Genomic DNA, 21017 nt, shown 5'->3' with positions numbered 1-21017 from the left:
TACTCTCTCATTTGCTGCAGAGACCGGACGGTTTGTTCATAAATATTGCGGTTGGCCAAAGTATGGAGTAGGTATTAAGGCCACAATTGCAACCAAACAGCAGCAACCAGTTGTTGCGAGTTTTTCTTCTTCGGTTTTCATCATCACTCTACGACTTCTTTCTTATCACTCTCATTCTTTGATTTCTTTTGTTGTTTTTTTTGTAAATTTTCATTTTCTATTTGTTGTTAAAATTTGTAGTTTATATTTTGGTTATTTTGTTTAAATGAAAGATTTCTAAATTTGAATATACACGTGAATCTAGGTTTTCTATATCATCCAGCTACATGTCGCTCATCAAAAAGAAGGGGCATGGCTGCGATGCGCAAACTGTTTTAGAAGCCAAGGTATTTCAGTAATGGAGTGTGTACTTAATTGTGAGATGGGTTTTGGAGATTGTTTAAATGGTATTGACTGGCAGCGGCAGAAGATTAATTGTTTTTGTATTTAGCGTTTTTTTTTTTTTTGTTGAGAGCCGGATGAAGGCGGATTGTATATTTTGTTTGATTTCATTGTGGGTGAGGCACAACAAACAGGTGGAGAATTTTGATTATTGGGTGGTGTTTAAGAGAAAAGTGTTAAAAATGAAACTTTTACAAGGTCGTATACCGGTGATGGATTTCAGTTTGAAAACGTGATGTATTTTTTTGATATGAAAGAGAATAATTAGAAACGTTTGACTGACTATGGTAGGTACTAAGATAGGTAGAAGGTAGGTTACATATGAGTAAAATGGGAAAGGTCAAAGCGCACTAAAACACTATCAGGAAAATTGAAATCGATAAAAAAAACCTTTTTGTTTAAATTTGTTTTAAATAAAGTACCTATTAAACAAATTTAACTTTCATAATTTATTTTAAATTAAAACATAAGAAACGTAAAAAAAAACGCTGTTATATTGAGGAAATAAAAAAAGAAGCTTCAGTTCTGATTTGGAAATCATATACATCGAAATGGCTCAAATCTTAATTAGGAGCACATACTTAGTTCATCTAAAGAAACTCATCAGAATTTTTAACCTTTTGTAGATCAACATCAGTGTTCTTCTATTATACACAAAAAAGCGTTCCCGGAATGCTTCCATAACTCAACAACTGAAATTCAGGTGGTTTTGAATGAATAAATGCGATTGAGATCTTTAAGGTTTATTGTGCAGCAAATAGAGCTGCAAGTTACTTCATACAGCTCCAGGTTGATACCTTTCAATCGCTCACTTTTTGTGTTATAATTAGATTCAGCACTTTGACTCTTTCAGCTCTTTTTACTGGCACATTGGAAGAAAGATTCCATTTTGTTGTTTTTGATTCTTTTTTCCTACTAGAAAACTAATTGTTTACCAAGATCAGTTTTTCTTCAGATAAACGCAATTTTTTGCATTTATGAGTCGGTTCTTTGCAAAAATGTTTATATTTATTGGGACCTCACAACTTGGGGGCACGTGACCATTGATTTAAGGAGGCTAATCTAGAGCAAATATTGATGTAAAGATTAAGTGGTCGTTTGCGTTGAAATTTACACGGAGAAAAAAAGGGCACCTTAAAATAAGATGGTGCCCACCTTAAATCTCACCATAAAAAAAAAAAAAATCATGAAGTGAAACCAACTTAAATTTAAGGTGCACTTCATTTTTTAAGTGAATTATCATATTAAAAAAGTCATGTGTGCAATTCACACGTTTTGGAAGTGAAACCTTAAAAAAAAATTTCTTGCAAAAAAAAAGAGAAAATCTACCTATTTTTTATTCTATCTCCTTTAAATACATGTTTTTTGTATGACAACCTTTATTTATTTTATATCATCTGAAAGCTCATTGTTTCACCTCAAAATATTTATATCGTCCATGTCTATACAACATCTACAAAAAGAACTTATTTTTTTCAAACCAAATCACTTTTCATCAAAAAAGCAAAAAATCAATCTTTTTTCTCTTTTAACACCATACCTATATATTTTTTTAAATGACAACCTATAGTAAATTTTATATCATATGAAAGGTTATTTCACCTTTTATATGACGTATGAATCATATTTCTACCATCAAATTTGTATGTGCACTAGATCAAAAGATATAAAGTGTGTAGAAAAAGAACATCTTTTTACAGTTATCTCAGAATTTTGAATATGAAATTAATTGAAATTTTGTACATTTATAGTTTATTTAATTACCTATCTACAGTACAAATTTCATTCATGTATCTATTAAAACAAAAAAAGTTATAACAAGTTGAATGTTCGTGTCGCGTTTTCGTTTCATCTTGTTTCAAATCACTACCATACTTAAGAAGTTTTCACTTCAAAAAAGATGATTTCTCATTAATTAAGTGAATATCTTTTGAATTTGCGCATTCAGAAAATTAAGATGATGTGTCCGTAAAAAAATTCACAAAAATCCGCTTAATTTAATGTGTCATCCGCTTGTTATTAGGTGGTCTTTTTACTTCTTGTTTGAATCAGCTGTTTAGGGAAATGAATTTCCGTGCGGAAAAAAGACAATGGGTACATAATTTGTATTTATAATCAACAGGAAACACAGTTAAATATACATTTAAAAATGTTCCTGGATTGTTTTCAATGAATTCAAAAGAACTCATAACTGTAGCTGATATTTTACAATTTCAAACACACAAAATATATAAAACGTTTAGTTTCATTCATCAAAAGTATCTACGAGATAGATTCTAACTACCTAGTTTAAAATCATTCATATTAAACCTTCTAAAAAACTCATCAAAATATTTTTTTTTTTCATTTCAAACAGTTAAAATAACACTTTTTATCAAAATTGCTTAAGCCAAGTTATTAAAAAATAAATACTTAATTCTTCTTTGTTGTTATTTATCTTATAATATAACTTTTGCAAACTCATCAATTTAAATTCCAACTTGACCATTTTCAAGTTCATGGTTAAAAAGTTAAATGAAAGATATAATTAACTAAGTTTTGTAAATATTTTTTGCGAAATATTTATGCAACCTCATAATTTTCGAAATTTGAAACCTCTCATTGGTTACAAAATTAATATACCTAGTTTTTTTTTCGAAGAGATAAATAAAATAATGTCAAAGCACCTGTCAGTCAAGGTCAAATGAAGATATATTTTCAAACTATTTTCCGGTTCCTCATGAAGCAGAGCGTCACAAAATGCAATTAAAATTAAAACTAAACGAATGTAGGTTTTTTTTTGAGAGCCAACCGAAAAATTGTTGGAGCAGACAAATAATTATTATTTACGTTTTTTTTTGTGTTGGTAATTGTTTTTCTCTTTTCTTTTTCGTTTCTCTTATTAGTTTCTATATATGTTTTTTTTTTTTGGTTTTCGTTTTCAATGATTAATTGGGCCACTGCCATGGCCCGGTCAATGTCATCTTTACTTGTGGTTAAAAACTAATTAGCCATACGCATTTAACTGAGGTGAGCTTGTATATGGATCTGATATGTGTGTAGTTCCCCATCTGACCCCAAGAGACATATATTTTCTAGTCACGACCTTAAAAAATAAAAACTAAAACAAAAAAATAAACATAATATGTGTTGAAACTTTGCATGGTGGATCGATTAAAAAAAAACTGAATTCTTTTTAATGGTTTCTAAACTTCTTGAAATTTATTTTACTGGTTAAAGAACTTTATATTGCCAACAGCAGTTAAGAAGTCATAACCCCGTTTTCCTCTTTGGTCAGAATCAATTTTTCTTAAGTTTACAAAATCATTCAATTTTCTTTACCCCAAATTTGAAGACTTTCAAAATGCTTACCACAAAGAAACATTCATTAAAGTTTTAACACCGAAGCAGCAACAAATAAGATACATATTCTTCTAGCAGGTAAACACCTTGTATGTTGACTGCGACTTTATTGCTTAGCTAAGTTTATTGCATATGTTGTTCTCCTATTTTTCTGGTTTGTGCCGCACCATAGTGCTGCGCTTGCATGCTGCATCTCAAAACCTAGGCTGTAGCAACAACATGGATCTATAGAGAGACAAGAATGAAATGCTCAAGAAAAACCTGAAAATCAACTTTAATCTTACGAAGCTGTAAGAGTATGAAGTTGCAGCTTTACGCAGTAAACTCGCGACTTGCGATACAACACAATTCAATATGGCAGCAACACAGTGGGGCAGCTTGTTTCATATTCAAAACCAGGTTTTTTTTTTAAACTAATTCAATCGCTAAAACGTATTTAAAATAAATTTTTTGGTAATCGAATTTGTTGATCTTGAGATAAAAGAAAACAAAAATGATTCTCAAAGGAGCTATTAACTTCTCCTCTTCTGTTTTTTTGTAAGATCAATTCTTGTCCTTATTTGGCACCACTGTATGACAGCGGGCGAGATAATGATGGCTATGTGCAATCTAAAAAAGTCTACTCTCTTGCGCGATCATTTAATGTTGCGCAACATTTGCAACTGTGGCCCTGTTGTGTTGTTGAAAATGGAAATCGAATAAAAAAAGCTGCTGCAGCTGGTTAAAGTTTGTTGTTATTTTCTATTTTTTTTTTTTCTGTTTGTTTTTTATTCAGGAAGATATGTACCTAGTTGATTTTTGTTGTGTTTATAATAAAAAAAAATAAATAAAACAAAACTCACATTGCGATCTATCCGCATCATTGAACTCATTGTAATTGAAACTAGATCGTTTGATTTGTTTTCTGTTTTTTTTTTCTTTTCTTATAAATTTATTTATTTTAGTGTCATTCATTAGCGTAATTGTGATTAATTTATTTGTCTATTAAATGGGATCGGCAGCTGCTGCTGAACTTAATGTTGTCATCAATCAATGAAGTAAAAATTTTAACCATATTTTTTGTTTCGAATCAATTTTTTAGAGCTGGGTCAATTGTTGCCTTTGATTAATTGAAACAGATTTATTAGTATTTTTTGCACCGGAGAAATGGATATTTTTTCTACGAAAATTTTAAAATTTCATTAGGACAATATTTTTATTTCCTTTGCAACAAATATCGACTGACTTTGGTAAATTTAATTTGACTCATGGGTTTGGTTTTTTTTTTGTTTATCAAAAGAATCAGAAATTGAGATAAAAAAGTTTTTGGAAACCTTTCCAACGAATTAAAAAAAAAAATATATTTATTGGATATATTTTTTTTTTAAGAAGACCGTGAAATCGAATCCTCTGGTTCGTTCACGATGAACGGCAGCAATATTCTTGACCGCGGTCAAAATAAAGACTCAAAATTTTGTACTAGATTATGAATTGCTTATCTACTTGGTTGCCAAAAATCTAAAAAAAATTTATTGTTTTATGCTGATCAAATCAAAAGCAATACTCCAAACAAACTTCTTCTTGAAAAATATTTATCTTTAGTAAAAATCTTTTTACGAGATGCGAAGTTATTTTTAAAATCGCTTGTAGTATTAGTTTCTATAAGGCCTTAAAGAATTATTTTTTCAGAGAAACTGCAAAACTTCAAGGGATTCAAAAAGTTCTTTAGTACAATTTTTTTTTGTTGAAAAATCCGTACGAAGTGCCTTTCCATTTTCGTCTTAGATATTTTTAAAAATAAACGCAAACTAGGTATATAAAGACAATACCAATGCAGAAAAAAGAAACTGAAACAATTCTATTAATATTTTTATTATTTGATGATGTTAAATGTGTTTCGCGTGGTAATGATTTAGATATATCTTAGCTTCCGTACTTGGTTCCAATTTATACAACAAAACTGATCAAAGATAAATATTAAATAACATAATAAAACAATTATATTTGCAATATCTTAGGAATAATTAAAAAAGTAAACACTACTTGAGTTTTCTTCATTTTATTTATTATTTTTTTTTATCGTTAAAATGCGTTTTCTGAATACAAAATTGATATTTAAAAAAAAAAAAAACTGTTTGCATTTCACAACTCCTCGTTGTTCGTGTATTTTGTCACGTAGATAAGTTAGACTTATTTAAAGAATGATTCTTTTCCTATCGAAGTTTTTTTTTTTCTTTCAAGAATTAATTTGTTTTAATGACTCAGTTGACAAAAATTTAACTTTGTTTACCATTGTTTTTCTTAAAAACACATCTGCGTAGTAATTTTTTGTTTTAATACCAAAACTATTATTCCAAAAATATTTCGTATAATATTTCTCAAACCAGTCATACTCGTAAAATAAATAACAACAAATCAATGTGGTTTATTGTTGTTATTGTATTATTTTTGATCATTTGCGAAATTCATTAATTTGTATGCTTTAAAGGTTTATTATTTTTCTTCTTTTTTTTTTCTATAATATACACGTTTAACTGAATTTTGAAGAAAATACATATTGAATTTAATTTAAAATCCAGTTAATATTATTAATTTTATTTTATTTGTTATAAATTTTCCTATAAATATGCTAATTAAAAACAGTTTCTCTCAACTTATCGAAGTAAATTTTGAAAGTGTTGGTTACTTATTTTTCTGTGAATTATTGTGTCCACAGATATTGTTTGCTTGGAAAAGCGTCAAGAATAATTGTAGATATTTGTACTTTGGTATCAATATGTACTAAAGTGATTAAAAATAGAACAAGAAATTGTAGAAATTTAAGTAAATTTTGAACATTTTTCAACTTTTCAAAGATACAAATATAATTGCTTATTGCTATGGTTTATTTCCTTAAATTTTTGTTACTAAACGCTAAAGGTCGATTACTTAATCATTTATGACAATATCATTCAAGGTCGTCGACAGAAAAATTAACTGATGAGTAAAAAAGATCATGTGAACTCTTAAAACCTTCATGTGACACATTTAATAACAATAATATTATAAATATTTTTCTTCTTGAACAATAAACGAGTACTCATTTTTGAGTAATTAATTTTTTGTCAATGAACAAGACACAGCCTTCACCACAAAATTTAAATTGCTCAGCATTAAATTAAAAATCTTAAGAAATTACCTACACAATTTGTGTACATTTTGTTAACACGTGCTTGAATTTCAGGAAAATAAAAGAGAAGTTTCACTTAGCAATTAAATAATAATTTTTCTTATAGAATGTTTGTTGATTTTTTCTCGTTTTTTTGGCATTGAAGTTAATATTAAATAATTATTTCTTATCATGTTATAAAAAAAAACTTCTGAAGATTTAAGTGCTTTTTTGTTTCATTGAAAATAGAAATATATTTAAAATAAAAAACTTTACCCAGGCAAATTGCCCCCGGAACATGAACAAAACACACTTCAACCAACTCATTTTACTTTTGTTTTTCTTCCTTCAATTTCAGTTTCATCAACACGTCAATGATACATAGCGCCAGTAATATATTTTATCATAACACACCCAACTGGTATTTCAATAAATAAGGAAGTTCGCTACTCAGCTCTTTCGTTTCATATAAAACAATAACGACAACATCAATTGTTATTATCGCTCGGTGATAAAAATAAATTTTGAAATTGAAAATGAAGAATGAATAATGTGTATTGCCATTCAAACGAAAGAAAGAAAGAAATTCTGATGACTTGATACAATGGAATCCTTCATAAAGGTCCTTCACATTGTTTCTCTTATACGAGTATTATTGTTTTATTGTTACTATGGATAACTCCTTGTTTGTGCGCCTCTTTTGAATCTTACAACTGATTGAAGAAACGTGTGTAAAATAACAATTATCACTGTTTTTTGTTTTTATATGACCACAAAGAAAGCTTATTGCACAAATGAGCTCGAGCAGGTGAATAAAAGTGATAACATTTATTTAAACACAAACTGACGATTTTTTTTTTTTTCAAAATAAATATGCTCTGTAGGTTGTTTATTCCAATATTTTTCGTTCTTTATACAATGTGTACACGAACTAAACCATGACGCAAAATTATTAAACCAAACAACATTGTCTAGTAGCGTACCGGATTCTTTGGCATGTGCCTTGAATTCAAATCGATATCTAATTTAAATTCAACTTAGAATTATTAAAGTATAATGCAAGAATTTTCTAGAGTTATAGACTTAAAATGACATGATTGTATCAGTTTAAAAAGCTATAGCCATTTTATTTAACGTACAATCTAAACAAGAACAAAAGATATTTTTGTATCAAAATACCTAAGTCTGCTTTAAAAATTATTTTATCAGTTCTAAGCAAGAAAAAACAAATAAAAGTGTTAATTTCTCATTATAAAAAAAAAAGATATTAAATCTATTTAAAAGCTTTTCCCCCTAACTAACACACAAAAGCTCAGTTAACATGATCATTTATGTACTGCCACAACAACCTACAAATATGCAATGATTTTAAGCTTCAAGATATGCCACAAAAATTTCAACAGACATTTATCACAAACATCTAAAAGTATGCAACGGTTACATTACATTTTCAAAATTCACACCTCAACAAAAGCATAAATAAACAGGGTGTTAATTTTTTTTTGTTGTCATTATCAAAATTTATTTTATACTATAATTTCAATGATAAAATTGTATAAAAATGACTAATAATAATAAATTTATCAGATCAATTTTATTGACGTATTTTGTAGGTGTCACAGATTTATTAGGTATAACATTTTTTGTGAGCGTTGACAAACAGTTATAAATCTTTCTGAAGAGAGAGATGACATGATTTAAAAGTTTGCTTTGTAGAATTAAAATGTAACCTAAATATTAGAGAATGGGCAGGTTCAGAAACGGTAGGGACTAAATATTTAGGTAATTTTTCGGCTTCTGATTGGTCAGCTGTCAAAAAAAATCTTTCCAATTTAGGTAATTTTACTGGAAAGCTGACTGGAAAGTTAGGCAAAAAAATAGGTCTGTTTAATGAAGAAAAACTGAAACAGAAAAGATCAGAACAGCACAAATTCTTGAAAACTGCCAGAACAAAAAAGATCAGAAAAGTACACCTTCCTATTTTGTAGGGTTGACTTTTGCCTATCAGTTTTGAAACTTAAAATTAAAATTAATTTTTTTTGTTAATATAAATTATAATTAATCAGAATATTTGTTGACATTTTGAATTTTTCTTCATATTAAGAAGATTCTAAACAAATTTTCATTATTTTGAATTTATTTAAATATATTTTTGTAAGAATAAAACAAATCAGTTGCTGTTTGACACTTCTCACTCGTTTGCTCTACCTCAAAAGTAGGAGCAGAAAAACTTGAACTAATCTGTGCTGGAAAACTTCATGGAACAAAAAATGACAGTTTGTAGAACAGTTTAGGGCAAGGTTTTTCCTTATGAAACACATCAAAATGTACTTTTCGGATCTTTTCTGTGCGGATCAGATTCATTAAACAGAACTAATTTTCCCTAAAAATTTAGGAAAGTTTTTTTTGTCAACATGACAGCAGATTGTTTTTAATTAAAGAATAAATTTAGCAAAATTAAATTTATTTGCGTGAAAAACAACTAAAAAGTGCATTATAAGTTATAGGGTAAAAGCGGGTGATATGGCGCGGCGGGGGAGATGGCGCACTTGAAATATCTTTTACATTTATTGCTCTAAACATGTATGAAAAATATTTTTAGCTTTCTTTAAATATTTTAAATCGAAGTAGCCAGTATTCGTTTCTTTGTCTTTAATACAAAAAATAAAACAAAATTTCAAAGCAAATCATGTGATGTTTTTTTTCGAATTTTTTTGTTCGCTCTTTTTTTTTTTGTTCCGATATTTTTTGAGTCGTTAGGATCTTAGATGCCCTTGATACACCAATACAAACAAGAGAGTATAAGTTATGGATTGCGTGTGAAATCTGAGCTCTAGTTCTATCTGCTTTTTATGGGTGCTTACGAATAGGAATTATGCGTAAAAAGGTGAGATGGCGCAGTTTTTTGCGGGTGAAATGGCGCATTCCGTACAAAAAATTTTCAATTGAGTATAGTGTTAGCATGTGCATGTGTAATTCAGACAAGTTCAAATTTTATAAAAAAGACGACTAGTTGCAATCTATTATATGGCATGCATTGGTGCTTGACTCCTTCACATCGTTCAACCATTTGTGCAATGAATTTGGCAATAGAAACCTAAAACAAACTCATGCGCCATTTCACCCACCCTATAGGGGGAGATGGTTTTTTAAACTTTTTTTCTATATTAATTTAAAAATATAAATTTAAAATATAAAATTCTGTAAACCAAATAATACGTTGGGTATTGAATATAGAGCATTTTTGCACTGTTAGAAATATGAAATGTGGTTTACTTTGTAAAATATGACAAAAACAAAAAAGGTATGCCATCTCACCCGCTTTTACCCTAATTAATTTTATTTATTCATTACAGTTACGTAAAATTTGGTGTCTTACCCATGCGACCGGTAAAAATAGATTTCGAAATTTGATATCCGAACTAATTTAGTCAATTTACTCAAATTTCCGTTCCGAAAATGACGTTGCCTAAATATCTAGTGCCTAATATTTCCTGAACGTCCCCAATTATTTGATACATTTGTCATTTTTCATTTCATTTTAAACCCAAATAAGAAAAATATGCCGAAACAAATTCTGAGTTCAATAAAAAAAAAAAACGAAAAAAACGTGTAGGCTGCTTTGAAAGAAAGGTTATTTGGGTGATGTTCTATTACTACACTGAAGTGTTATATGCTGCCAATTTTTGTACTCAAAATTTCGGTTCAAAAATGGTGGGCAGGATTAGAGTTTTTAATTTTCTTTTTCAAGACAGTAGAAAGCTAGGGAATTTGCTAAATTGACATCAAAAATATTTAATCCTGGATTTAGGTATAACTTTTCATATTCAATGAAAAAAATTTAAAAAAATTTTGAAAACAAAGTCCGGAAAAAGTCAAATTAGTAAAAGATAGAAAGCCAAATTAGTGGCCTAAAATGGCCCTCCAAGGTAAAATGGCCTCCTTCCTAGAAATCATAGAATCGAACAGGATTAGAAAGTTTTGTGAATACAATTAATTAGTTTATCTGGAATCACCGACATGTACAAAATTACATCAACTTCAAGCCATTATTAGAAATATGATAGGTCAAACTGTCTGTAACCATTTGAAAAAGTAGATTAACTAAAATTTTGTGAAAAATTTTGTTGACAACAAAATTTTAGAGATGGCTCGCAGCTACAAACGAAAAACGGAGATGCAGAAGTTGTCTCCTGAGTAAATGGAGGAAGCTGTCCGGCTGTAAGGATCCTTTCGAAAGTATTCCCACACAAAATTCTCTTCAGGGATATTTCGACTCAAGTAACGACAATGAACTCCACTCATAGTCAATTATTGAAATCTTACACAAATATCCATTTTAATACATTTGATATTTTGTTATTGATTTTTTTTTTTATATTATTAATACTTTTAAAATTCAGTCACGTTGTTTTAAATAGGTAATTCCGTTTTCCTTATTTGTAAGCTGAAGTAATGGTTATTTTTATAAGCTTTTGTATTTTTGTTGCTTGAAAAATGTATTAATATATATTGCAGCCAATCTTTTGAAATTGAATTCTGGCTTCAAATCGGTAGTAAAAACATTCAATCTTAGCATTATTTTAACTTTTTTGTCAATGTTTTTTTGTTATTCATTTCTTACAATATTAATTTTAAGAAATAAAATATGTTTCTTTAAAATAAACAAATAAATGATTTCGTTCAATAGACTTCGGTAGTTATGTACCTCTTTTTGATCTATTTTGAGTGCAAACAACATAACATTTTTTTGCTAACTACGACTACAGCTTTTCAATCACAACGAACAAAGTCGTTTTAAACTAATTCAGTGCAAAGATTAAACCTGACACAATACTGATTGATGAACATTTAATAGATGTAAACCTAAACAGTAGTCATAGTCTAACAACACGAAGCCTTACGTAAAATTAACATTTTTTCACAATCAGTCTCACAAAGGTCATTATTGAAGTTCAATTAACATTTTTTAAACGTCAAACTTGTGAGACAGTCATTATACCTCTTTCCCTCATCTTTGTTATAATTATCTTTTAATAAACAATTTAGAGTGACTAATGAAAATAACTTTTAATATTACCTCTAATACAAGTAATTTGACATTTTTTAACTATCATTTAATAAACAACTTGATTTCTGACGTATGCAATTTAGGCATACAAAATTGAGTTACAATCTTAATATTTTTTTAATAGATGCTTTTAAAAATACCTACAGGTTGTTTTGCTTGACATTACTCATATTGCATTAAACAAGTAAGTAGTCACAAATGTTTCATTTTATCCCTATATAATTGCATTATCAACAAAAATGGCGTAGGTACTAAGAAAATAAATAATTTTCATGGAAATGTTACTCAAGTTACAAAAGGGCCATTAAATTAAATGTTTTTTTTTTTTTATTTTCACCGTTGAAGTGAAGTTGAATATAGTTGGTTGATTACAATCCAATTCAACATAAAGAACATTTAATTTGTCTTAAGGTATAAACGTGAGTTATCAAATTGAATCAAACAAGATTAATGTTAAGATGCAGTCATTACTTTCACTTCTTGAAATTGGTTAAAGATTTTACTACCAATTAACTGAGATTGAAAAGTTAACACGAAGTGAATCTATAATAAATCTATTTTATTGTCTGAATTGTTTTGAGATTTCTAAAGGTTCCGTGAATGAATCAAACTTTTAAAAAGCATCTGAACTTGATTCTGACCTTTGCTTCAAGCAAACAAATAGTTTTTAATTTAACTGTGATGATCTATAAAAAAAATATATTAACTTTATTCAACCACAATGAATCACTCATCTAGCTGACATAGTAAATCTTTCAGCATATTAAAATGTTATTTTTAATATTCATATTAATGAAGAAAAACAAGTTGACAAAAAAAAATTAAAGTAATAAAAAATGTACTTACATAAACGGAGTCCTTGGCCTTTTAGGTTAATATTCATAATGAGTATTTAGTTTAAGTTCCTGCAAAATAAAAACAAAATAGGAATGATATTAATAAAGTAATAATTGTTTTCATGGTCTAAGACTAATTTAATGTTGAACATTCACTTAAACATGCTTAATTTACAATTTCTTATTATTGAGACCTTTTCGTCATTTTTTCGGAAAAAACTTGTTAAGAGAAAAGATGTTATTAGTTTTAATTTTTAGTGTGTTTTAGGATGCAATTGATCTTACAATATTCAATGTAGGTATACAATTAATTAGCGTTAAAAAGTACTGTATCATGTGATAAATTATTTGGCTCAGTTACATAAATCCGAGCGACATAAGACCTAATTTTTATTTTTGAGAGTTATGTCCCATATGGATGGGACGTAAGACCCGAATTCATGTCTCACCCCATTTAGTCCCTCTCATGTTCAACCTTATTATTATTATTAACAGATCAACAAGGGCAAGAAATACACAAATTTGGGATTTCAATACTTCTGATAGTTAACTTGTTGTAACAATTTATTAATATTTATCAAAAAGGCTCAGCGATTAAAAGGTGCTAAATGGTTCGGTTAGCTTATAAGTAAAATTTCATTTCATTATTTTAAGCCTAAGTGCCTCCGGATTGTGGTTTCATTTTTGAAAAAGCTGATTTTTGCCTAAAAACCACACATGCTTTGCTTAATTTATTATTATCTCATTTCTTATACAAGCTAATTCAGGAGCATGTGCCAAAAAGCTTAAGCGCGTAGGTTAGTTCGGGATAAGACAAACATCGTATTGGAGGGGGTTAATATTCGCCCCCATTCAGCCAGGAAGGGCAATTTTCTAAAAAATTGATGTAATTAGGAAAAATATTATTAAAAATCAACGGTTATACCTACAACAACATGTTATACCTTTTTGTAAAGCCCAAAATATCTTTTTTGTTTTGCTTTCAAATAAAAAGCTGTTTTATAAAACAGTTTTTGAAAAATTAATTTTCAAAATCAAAATTTTGAAAAAAAAAATTTAATTTGCGAACTAATTTTTTTTTCAAAATTTTATGTGTTTTAAGTACTATTTAAGTTTTCAAAATTCAATGCTCTTATTTGTTTTTAAGCAAAAACAGAAAACCGGATGCAAAAATGTTTTGTCGTTTTTGAGAGATTAAAAAAAAACCAAAACTACATTTTAATAAGACTTGTTAATTAATTTATGAAACTTTTTATCTTTCTTTCATTATTTTTTAGGGGATACCACGCCTCCAAGGTAGAAAATCTTAAGTTTGAATATGTTTCCTTTGCATTAACTACAATTCTACCAAGTTTCAAGATCCTAGAGTATTCAGAAGTATACTTTTTAATAATTGATATTAATTCTACCAAAATGGGCGGTTACCACGCTCCCTGAATATAAAATCTCAATTTTTCGATTTTTTTCTTTGTTTGTAATTCAAGATTCATCACCATAACAAGTTTCTATGATAACTAAAAGTTTGCCATAATTTTCATTATAATGTTAGTTAGTATGTTAGTGAGTAAATCAGCTACTCTTTTTGCGATTTTTGAAGGCCTTTTTCTTAGAAACTACTAATTCTAATTAGCTGAAAGTTTTTGAGGAGCTTGATTTTGACTATGTTAACAAACAAAACGAGTTTGAAATGTTTGACATTATTGAAAGAAAAGTTAGAATGGTTCGAAAAAGGCCTGAGTTGTTTCCTAAGGGTGTAGGACCGCAAAGTTCATAGAGAACTTGGCTGGGCAACCGGAGGCAGAAGATAAAGTCTGATTATAACCAAACCTTATATTATTGTTCTATTCACAGTTTGGCACCTTTTCATTACTGTGCCCGTAAAAAAATCAGCAAAAAAAAATTCTCCATACATTTGTGACCCAGCCTTCTGTACAACAGACGCTCAACAAGGCTGCATTTTAGTCCATATCATCTTTGATCTATTGATATTTGCGATGCACTTATAGGAGAAATACTTCGATTTGAATAGTACCAGCAAAAGGGTACATATTCAAATTGAAGTATTGTTCTGCTCATCCAATAAAATGGCAATTCAAAGAAAATTAGTTCCTAAATAGTGTGCCTATTGGAGTACGCAGAAATTTTATTATTTAAGAGCCTTAATTACGCAGTGACTAAAGTTCTTAAATTTGTTAAAAACAAAACGATTATTTGAAAAAAGTATGATAAAAATAAATAAAGAAAATCTACACCAATCAAGGTAAGATGCCGAAGACAAAAAATGCCTTCTCATTAAAAGAATAGAATGATATAGTCCAAATCCAAGGATTTGATCATCCACACGGCTTACTGTTTCAATACTTAAAACATTTACTTAGATCACATGCTGCAGTTCAGAGAAGTCTAGGCGAAAACTAATCAACATTTTTTGGGGAAAATTATTTCGAAATTTTTACAAGAAACAATTGAAAACTTTTCTAATAGTCTACAATTTACTTAGACTTTTCTAAAACACACATAAGTTTGTATGAAGTGAAGGAAAATTATTTTAAAACTTATTTTAAAACTTGTATTTATAATAATTGTATCCTCTGAGTTTTAAACCGCTTGAGGCGCATAACACAAGCTTAACTTTTGCGACCAAAAACGTTTATATGTACACCTCTCTGGTTTCTTACCTATAAATTAATTCAGAATTTAATATTAACAGACATTTTAATAAATACATCATACTTTGCAAAATTTTATGTCAAACCAGTATTTCCACTTATTAACATTTTCATATACCTAATTAATTTGATCTTTAGAAATTTGACACAAAGTCGACAAAGTGTTTTAGCATAATTTTTAAGCCAACATAGCTCACTAGTTTTATAAAAAACCACAACGACATTTTAAATAAACAACAATTCCATTCTTCAAAAAATGTAAATCCACAATCTTTCATTTAAATCATAAAAATAAAAAAGATATTACTCATACACCACAGTGTACATAGGTAATCTTCAAAAAGTCAATCACTTCTCATGTGTATACGCAAAACGAACATGTGAACATCTTTTAATTGAACACTTTATTACCGTTGGTGCCAGCTTGAAGATGTAAAAACTCCAAAAACAAGTTGTTTCCATGATGTGAAACAAAAAAAAATCAATTTACCTTCACTGACTCATAACATACAACAAAGTAAAATAAAAAAAAAAAACTAATGAGGAATTATTAACCAGATCTGCGATTTGTTTATACTTCTCCTCTCAGTTCATTTTTTTTTTTTGCATAGATTAAGCAATCACCTACTGCAGTGGTAACTTTTTGCTCTGCAACATAAAGTTGAACTCGTGCAGGACCCGTTTGAATAACAACTTGTTTGTAGCTAGATTTTTGTAAATATCATAACTCTTGCTTTTTTAAGAGTTTAAAGTATGGCCCATGTTTCGATTAGTTAATAGGCGTATAAGCCACATAGCCACAAGTGATCTTCTAGAGACTCCGAGGTAGTTTTACTTTTATGAAACAAGTTTTTTTTGTGTTTTTTTTTTTGCATTCAAACGAAATGAAAATAAATTTTTATGAGAATTTGAATCTGAAATTGAAATTGTGCCAGGAACTGACCACTTTTAAAACGACCGACAACGACGGCGATGGTGGTGGATTCGGTCATCGAACGCAGTGGTCCAATTTATGTTAGATTTACATTTAAGACTTTTTTTTTGTTATGCGCAATAGATAGTTGAGTTTATTTTTTGGAATTGCACAACACTTGATTTGCAAAAAAAAAAAAACAGTAGGTAACAAATCAAGTCAAAGTGTAGTTTGGCATAGCTACCAATTTTTCCCCTCTTTTTGAGGCTTGGCCAAGTTATTGGAATTCCGTAAAACCAATTATCTAATGGTGTTGATTTTTAAGATATGCAAATTAAAGAGTATGAATATGAAATATAAATTGGTGCACAATGTGATTGTCATTTTAATATCTATAAAAATTTAATTGAATTGAAAAATTCAATCCAGTGGGGAAAAGTAAAATTTAGAAGAAATAAAATCTCCTTCAAGGACTTAACACGATCAAGTTTTTTTTTAATCCAGAAAATCAAGAATCCAGAATCTCGAAAACCAAAAATTCAGAAGACCAAAATCCCGAAAATAAAACAGAAAAGGTACATTTTTTCAAAATTGTCTTTTCACTTTAACTTGAAATCATGCTCAAAGAGTAATAAAAGTAAAAAAATAAAAATAAACAGTAATATTGTGCTTTTTACGCCTTTACTTCTTTACTTTTCCGAAATGGAAACCCCGAAAAATTATGTAAAATAGAAAATTTTTCATTACATTTATAATTTTTCGAGATTTCGGGATTTTGAGTTTTCGGGATTTTAGATTTTCGTAATTTTGTGCTATCAGGATTTTGGATTTTGGGATTATGGAATTCTAGAGTGGCCTTACCTCTTAAGACCATGAGCTTCTTATAGAGCCTTTTGCAAGTCTTAACAACTACCTGCGAATAAAATGCAAAAACAAATTTTTCTATTTGTATTTTCGAAATCTAAGCATTAGACAACATTCAATGCAAATCACTTAATTGCAATATAAATATTTTTCAAAATAGAAATGTCAATAAACGTGTTTTTATTCAAAGTTATTTACATATTTCAAATTTATTAAATTAATGCAAAGGATAGACCTTGACAAAAAAAAAAGAAATAATATTAAACTAATATTTTTTTTTAACAAAAAAAATGGGAGATGGAAGTCGCAAAAAAACAAGACAAATTTTCAGAATTTTAAAATATATTTATGTATATAATTTATGCAATGAATAAAGTAAAAAATTAAATTAAAAATTAAATAAAACAAAAACAAATAAGAACTGTTTGCAAAAAATAAATGACATCAATATCACTAGTTTCTGCATTTGATGAACTTCCGCTTCAAAATAAAAAATTGACAAACAATAATAAAATATCAAACAAAAAAATCCTTCAAAATAAATTTTTATAAATTCCATTTGGTACTTAATATAATATTTTATTTTATAAAATTTTATTCTCTTCATTCTTATTTGCCAATCAAAATTTTTTAATTCTTCTGTTTTTTTTTTGTTATGTCTCAATGACATACAAACTTGAGTGATGGTTGTTTATAAAATGGCACCATTTAATTTATTTTTTTTTTATTTGCAAATAGAAAACCAAAATTGAATTCAATTTGATTTAATCTGCGATTAAAATTCAGATAACATTGCTATAGCAATACACTACTACCATAGCTTGTGTGGTTTTAAATATGCTTGACGCACATTGCCATCATCATTATTACTGTCGAAGTCAATATTGATGTTGCAAAGACGTTGAGTTTAATTTTTTTGTTTTTTTTTTTTTTTTGTGTATGTTTGTTTGGCTTGACATTAAACTTCTTTTTTTAGATTGTTATAATCACTTTTGTGATATTTTAATTACATTTAGCCAGTAACGGCTTGATTGTCAGAATTTTTTTCATGGCATACTGCGTAGATAAATGTGTGTTAATCTGCAATTAGTTTTGCAATTGTAAATGCCTCGGTATATACAGGAAGAATAATATTAAAAAAAAGATTCAAAATTTGCGTTAAAGGTGGATTCGTGAGAAAATTTATTAATTTAAAAATTGTAGAAATTATGATGTAGGTTAATAATAAAAACTTTTTTCACAACAATTTTACAACTGAATTATGATATTTTGTATATATTCGTTGCTACGACAAAATCACCTGAATGCAAAATCAAATACGTAAAATTTTGAAAATCTTTAAAATACACTACCTAGGTGTTTTTTTTCTTTAAACATTATTTTCCATTTTTAGCTTTTGATCTTTTTTCGAAACAATATTATTGTTCTATTTAACTTATAGTCCAAGAAAGACACAGTATTTTATTATTAATTTTCCTGGAATTTCAATTGATACAATTTTTTGTAAAGGTTTTTTTTTTTGCCATGAGAATTAAGGATTACATTACATTACATTACATATTAATCTAATCCGAAGATAAATCTACGGACTAGACACACACTACAGCTTCGGAAACTTAGTCCATTTTGCTGATACAGCACAAGACATTAATACAACAAAGAGAAAGACAAAGAAAGAAAGAACAACAGAAACACATATAACACATAACTACGTGGCACAGAGGGGGAGACATCGTTGACAATTGTCTCATGTTATCGCACAGGTGGCTTCAGTTAAGCTGGCGATTTAGAAAAAACTTCTGAGTCGACCGTTGGGTTCGAACCCACGATGTCTGGCTCTGAAGTCATCTACTCATTCCTCTGTGCCATGGCCACCTGCGAATTAAGGATTAAAAGAGTCCATTCAATAGTTTCGTTTTGGATAAAAGAATTTGTTCCGTGGGGAAGACAAGTGAAAATTAAAATTTAAAAATGTTAAACTCATTAGATTTCAAATCAAGATAGCAATGAGTTTGAGGTCCGTCAAGCTGGGTACGCCACAACCGAAAATCCAAAATCTGAGTATGCAGGAATTTGTTGCTAATTTGTTGCTAATTTGTTACCCCAATCCCGAATTTGTTGCTCCTGCCCTTACCCCTTAAATCTGTGGCGTGCCCAGCTTGACGTCAAGCTGGGTACGCCACAAATTAAAATTCAAAATTTCAAAAATGTAAGTATGCAGGAATTTGTTGCTAATTTGTTGCTAATTTGTTACCCTAATTTCGAATTTGTTGCTCCACGTTTTGCCCTTCAAATGCACATTAACAGATTATGCAAAAAAGCTAAATCGCCCAAAAATTATCGCACAGACAAAAAAGTGGTATCAATAGAAAGAGGTCCTTGAAACCTTTTCAAAAAGGTCCATATCAAGTTTTTATTCCAATCCCTTCATGTCCAAAATGCCTTGTGGAGCTTGAATGCATTTGTGGAACATATGTGGATGAAACGAAAAAACGCAAAAACACGTAATACTCAAAATTTCAAAAAAATAAGTATGCAGTAATTTGTTGCTAATTTGTTGCTAATTTGTTACCCCAATCCCGAATTTGTTGCTCCCCCCCTTACCCCTTAAATCTGTGGCGTACCCAGCTTGACGTCAAGCTGGGTACGCCACAACGCAAATTTGAAAATCTGAGTATGCAGGAATTTGTTGCTAATTTGTTGCTAATTTGTTACCCCAATCTTGAATTTGTTGCTCCACGATTTGACCTTCAAATCGACTGCAACAGATGCAATTTTGTGGAGACTTTTTATCTATACACTTTTTCAAAAAACTAAAAACGCCAAATTATAGACAGAATTTGTTGCTCTGCAAAAAGTTATTTTTAAATTTTCTATCACCACCCAATCCCATCTTACAGGAGATAAACTAATTTTTCGATGACGTCATCCATCAAGCTGGGTACGATAAAACACAAATTTTAAAATCTAAGTACGCAGGAATCTTAAGTTATTTTGTTGCTAATTTGTTACCCTAATCTCGAATTTGTTGCTCCACGATTTGACCTTTAAATTGGCTGAAACAGATGCATGATTTTGAAACTTTATGATACAAAGTTAACAATGCATAGATTTAATACTCTTTGCAGATTAATGCTCAAATCTTTAATTTGATGTAAAAACTACCTTAAGATACTGTTAAAAACTTCCAAAAACTGAACATAACGCACTTAAACCAACTAGCTGCAGGTAATTCAATGCTCTTTAAAGGCTACGTCATTTCCAATATTTGGATATACATACATACATACCTACCCTTACCCTTTCATATTTAAAAACCTTTAAAGGCTGGACCTACCTTCAACCTACTTCACTCCCTTCAATAAAACGCAAAGTAAAATTCAACACTTCAACTTGATTTTTATGGATGCTCCTCAATTCTTAGTTTAATAAGTGTTAGGTACTGCTACCCATTCAATTCCTATATTGCCAACAGCTTTTTTGTTCTATTTTTCCTCAATTTCAAAAATAAATTGAATTTAACGTATTTTTGCATCTTCCTATTTTAAACATATTTACTATATAGGTAACTTCTTCAATATCCTAGAAAAACCCTTAGACATCTTTTGAAAATACCATCAATTTTTTTCCATCTTTAAATTTATCTCTATAGCCCTAGTTTTGGAGAGATGCATTTCATTTACTACCACACTAACGACCTAAGATCTCAACTCAATTTATGTACCTACTATTCATCCAATCAGATTATTGCAAT

General features: G+C 29.0%; 1 protein-coding gene across 1 annotated transcript in view; it reads right to left on the bottom strand.

Moving 5' to 3' along the window:
• Window positions 1-21017, bottom strand: part of LOC129913150 (scavenger receptor class B member 1) — a 100756-nt gene that overhangs the window by 54662 nt on the left and 25077 nt on the right. The window contains exon 2 of the mRNA XM_055991699.1: window positions 12828-12886. Within this exon, the coding sequence (XP_055847674.1) occupies window positions 12828-12864 (37 nt within the window). The 5' untranslated portion in view covers window positions 12865-12886. The remainder of the gene's footprint in view (window positions 1-12827; window positions 12887-21017) is intronic.

Source organism: Episyrphus balteatus, chromosome 1 (assembly GCF_945859705.1).
Source record: "Episyrphus balteatus chromosome 1, idEpiBalt1.1, whole genome shotgun sequence".
Lineage (NCBI taxonomy): Eukaryota > Metazoa > Arthropoda > Insecta > Diptera > Syrphidae > Episyrphus > Episyrphus balteatus.
Note: the sequence above shows the minus strand (reverse complement) of the source record. Positions and strands in the feature narration are given on the sequence as shown.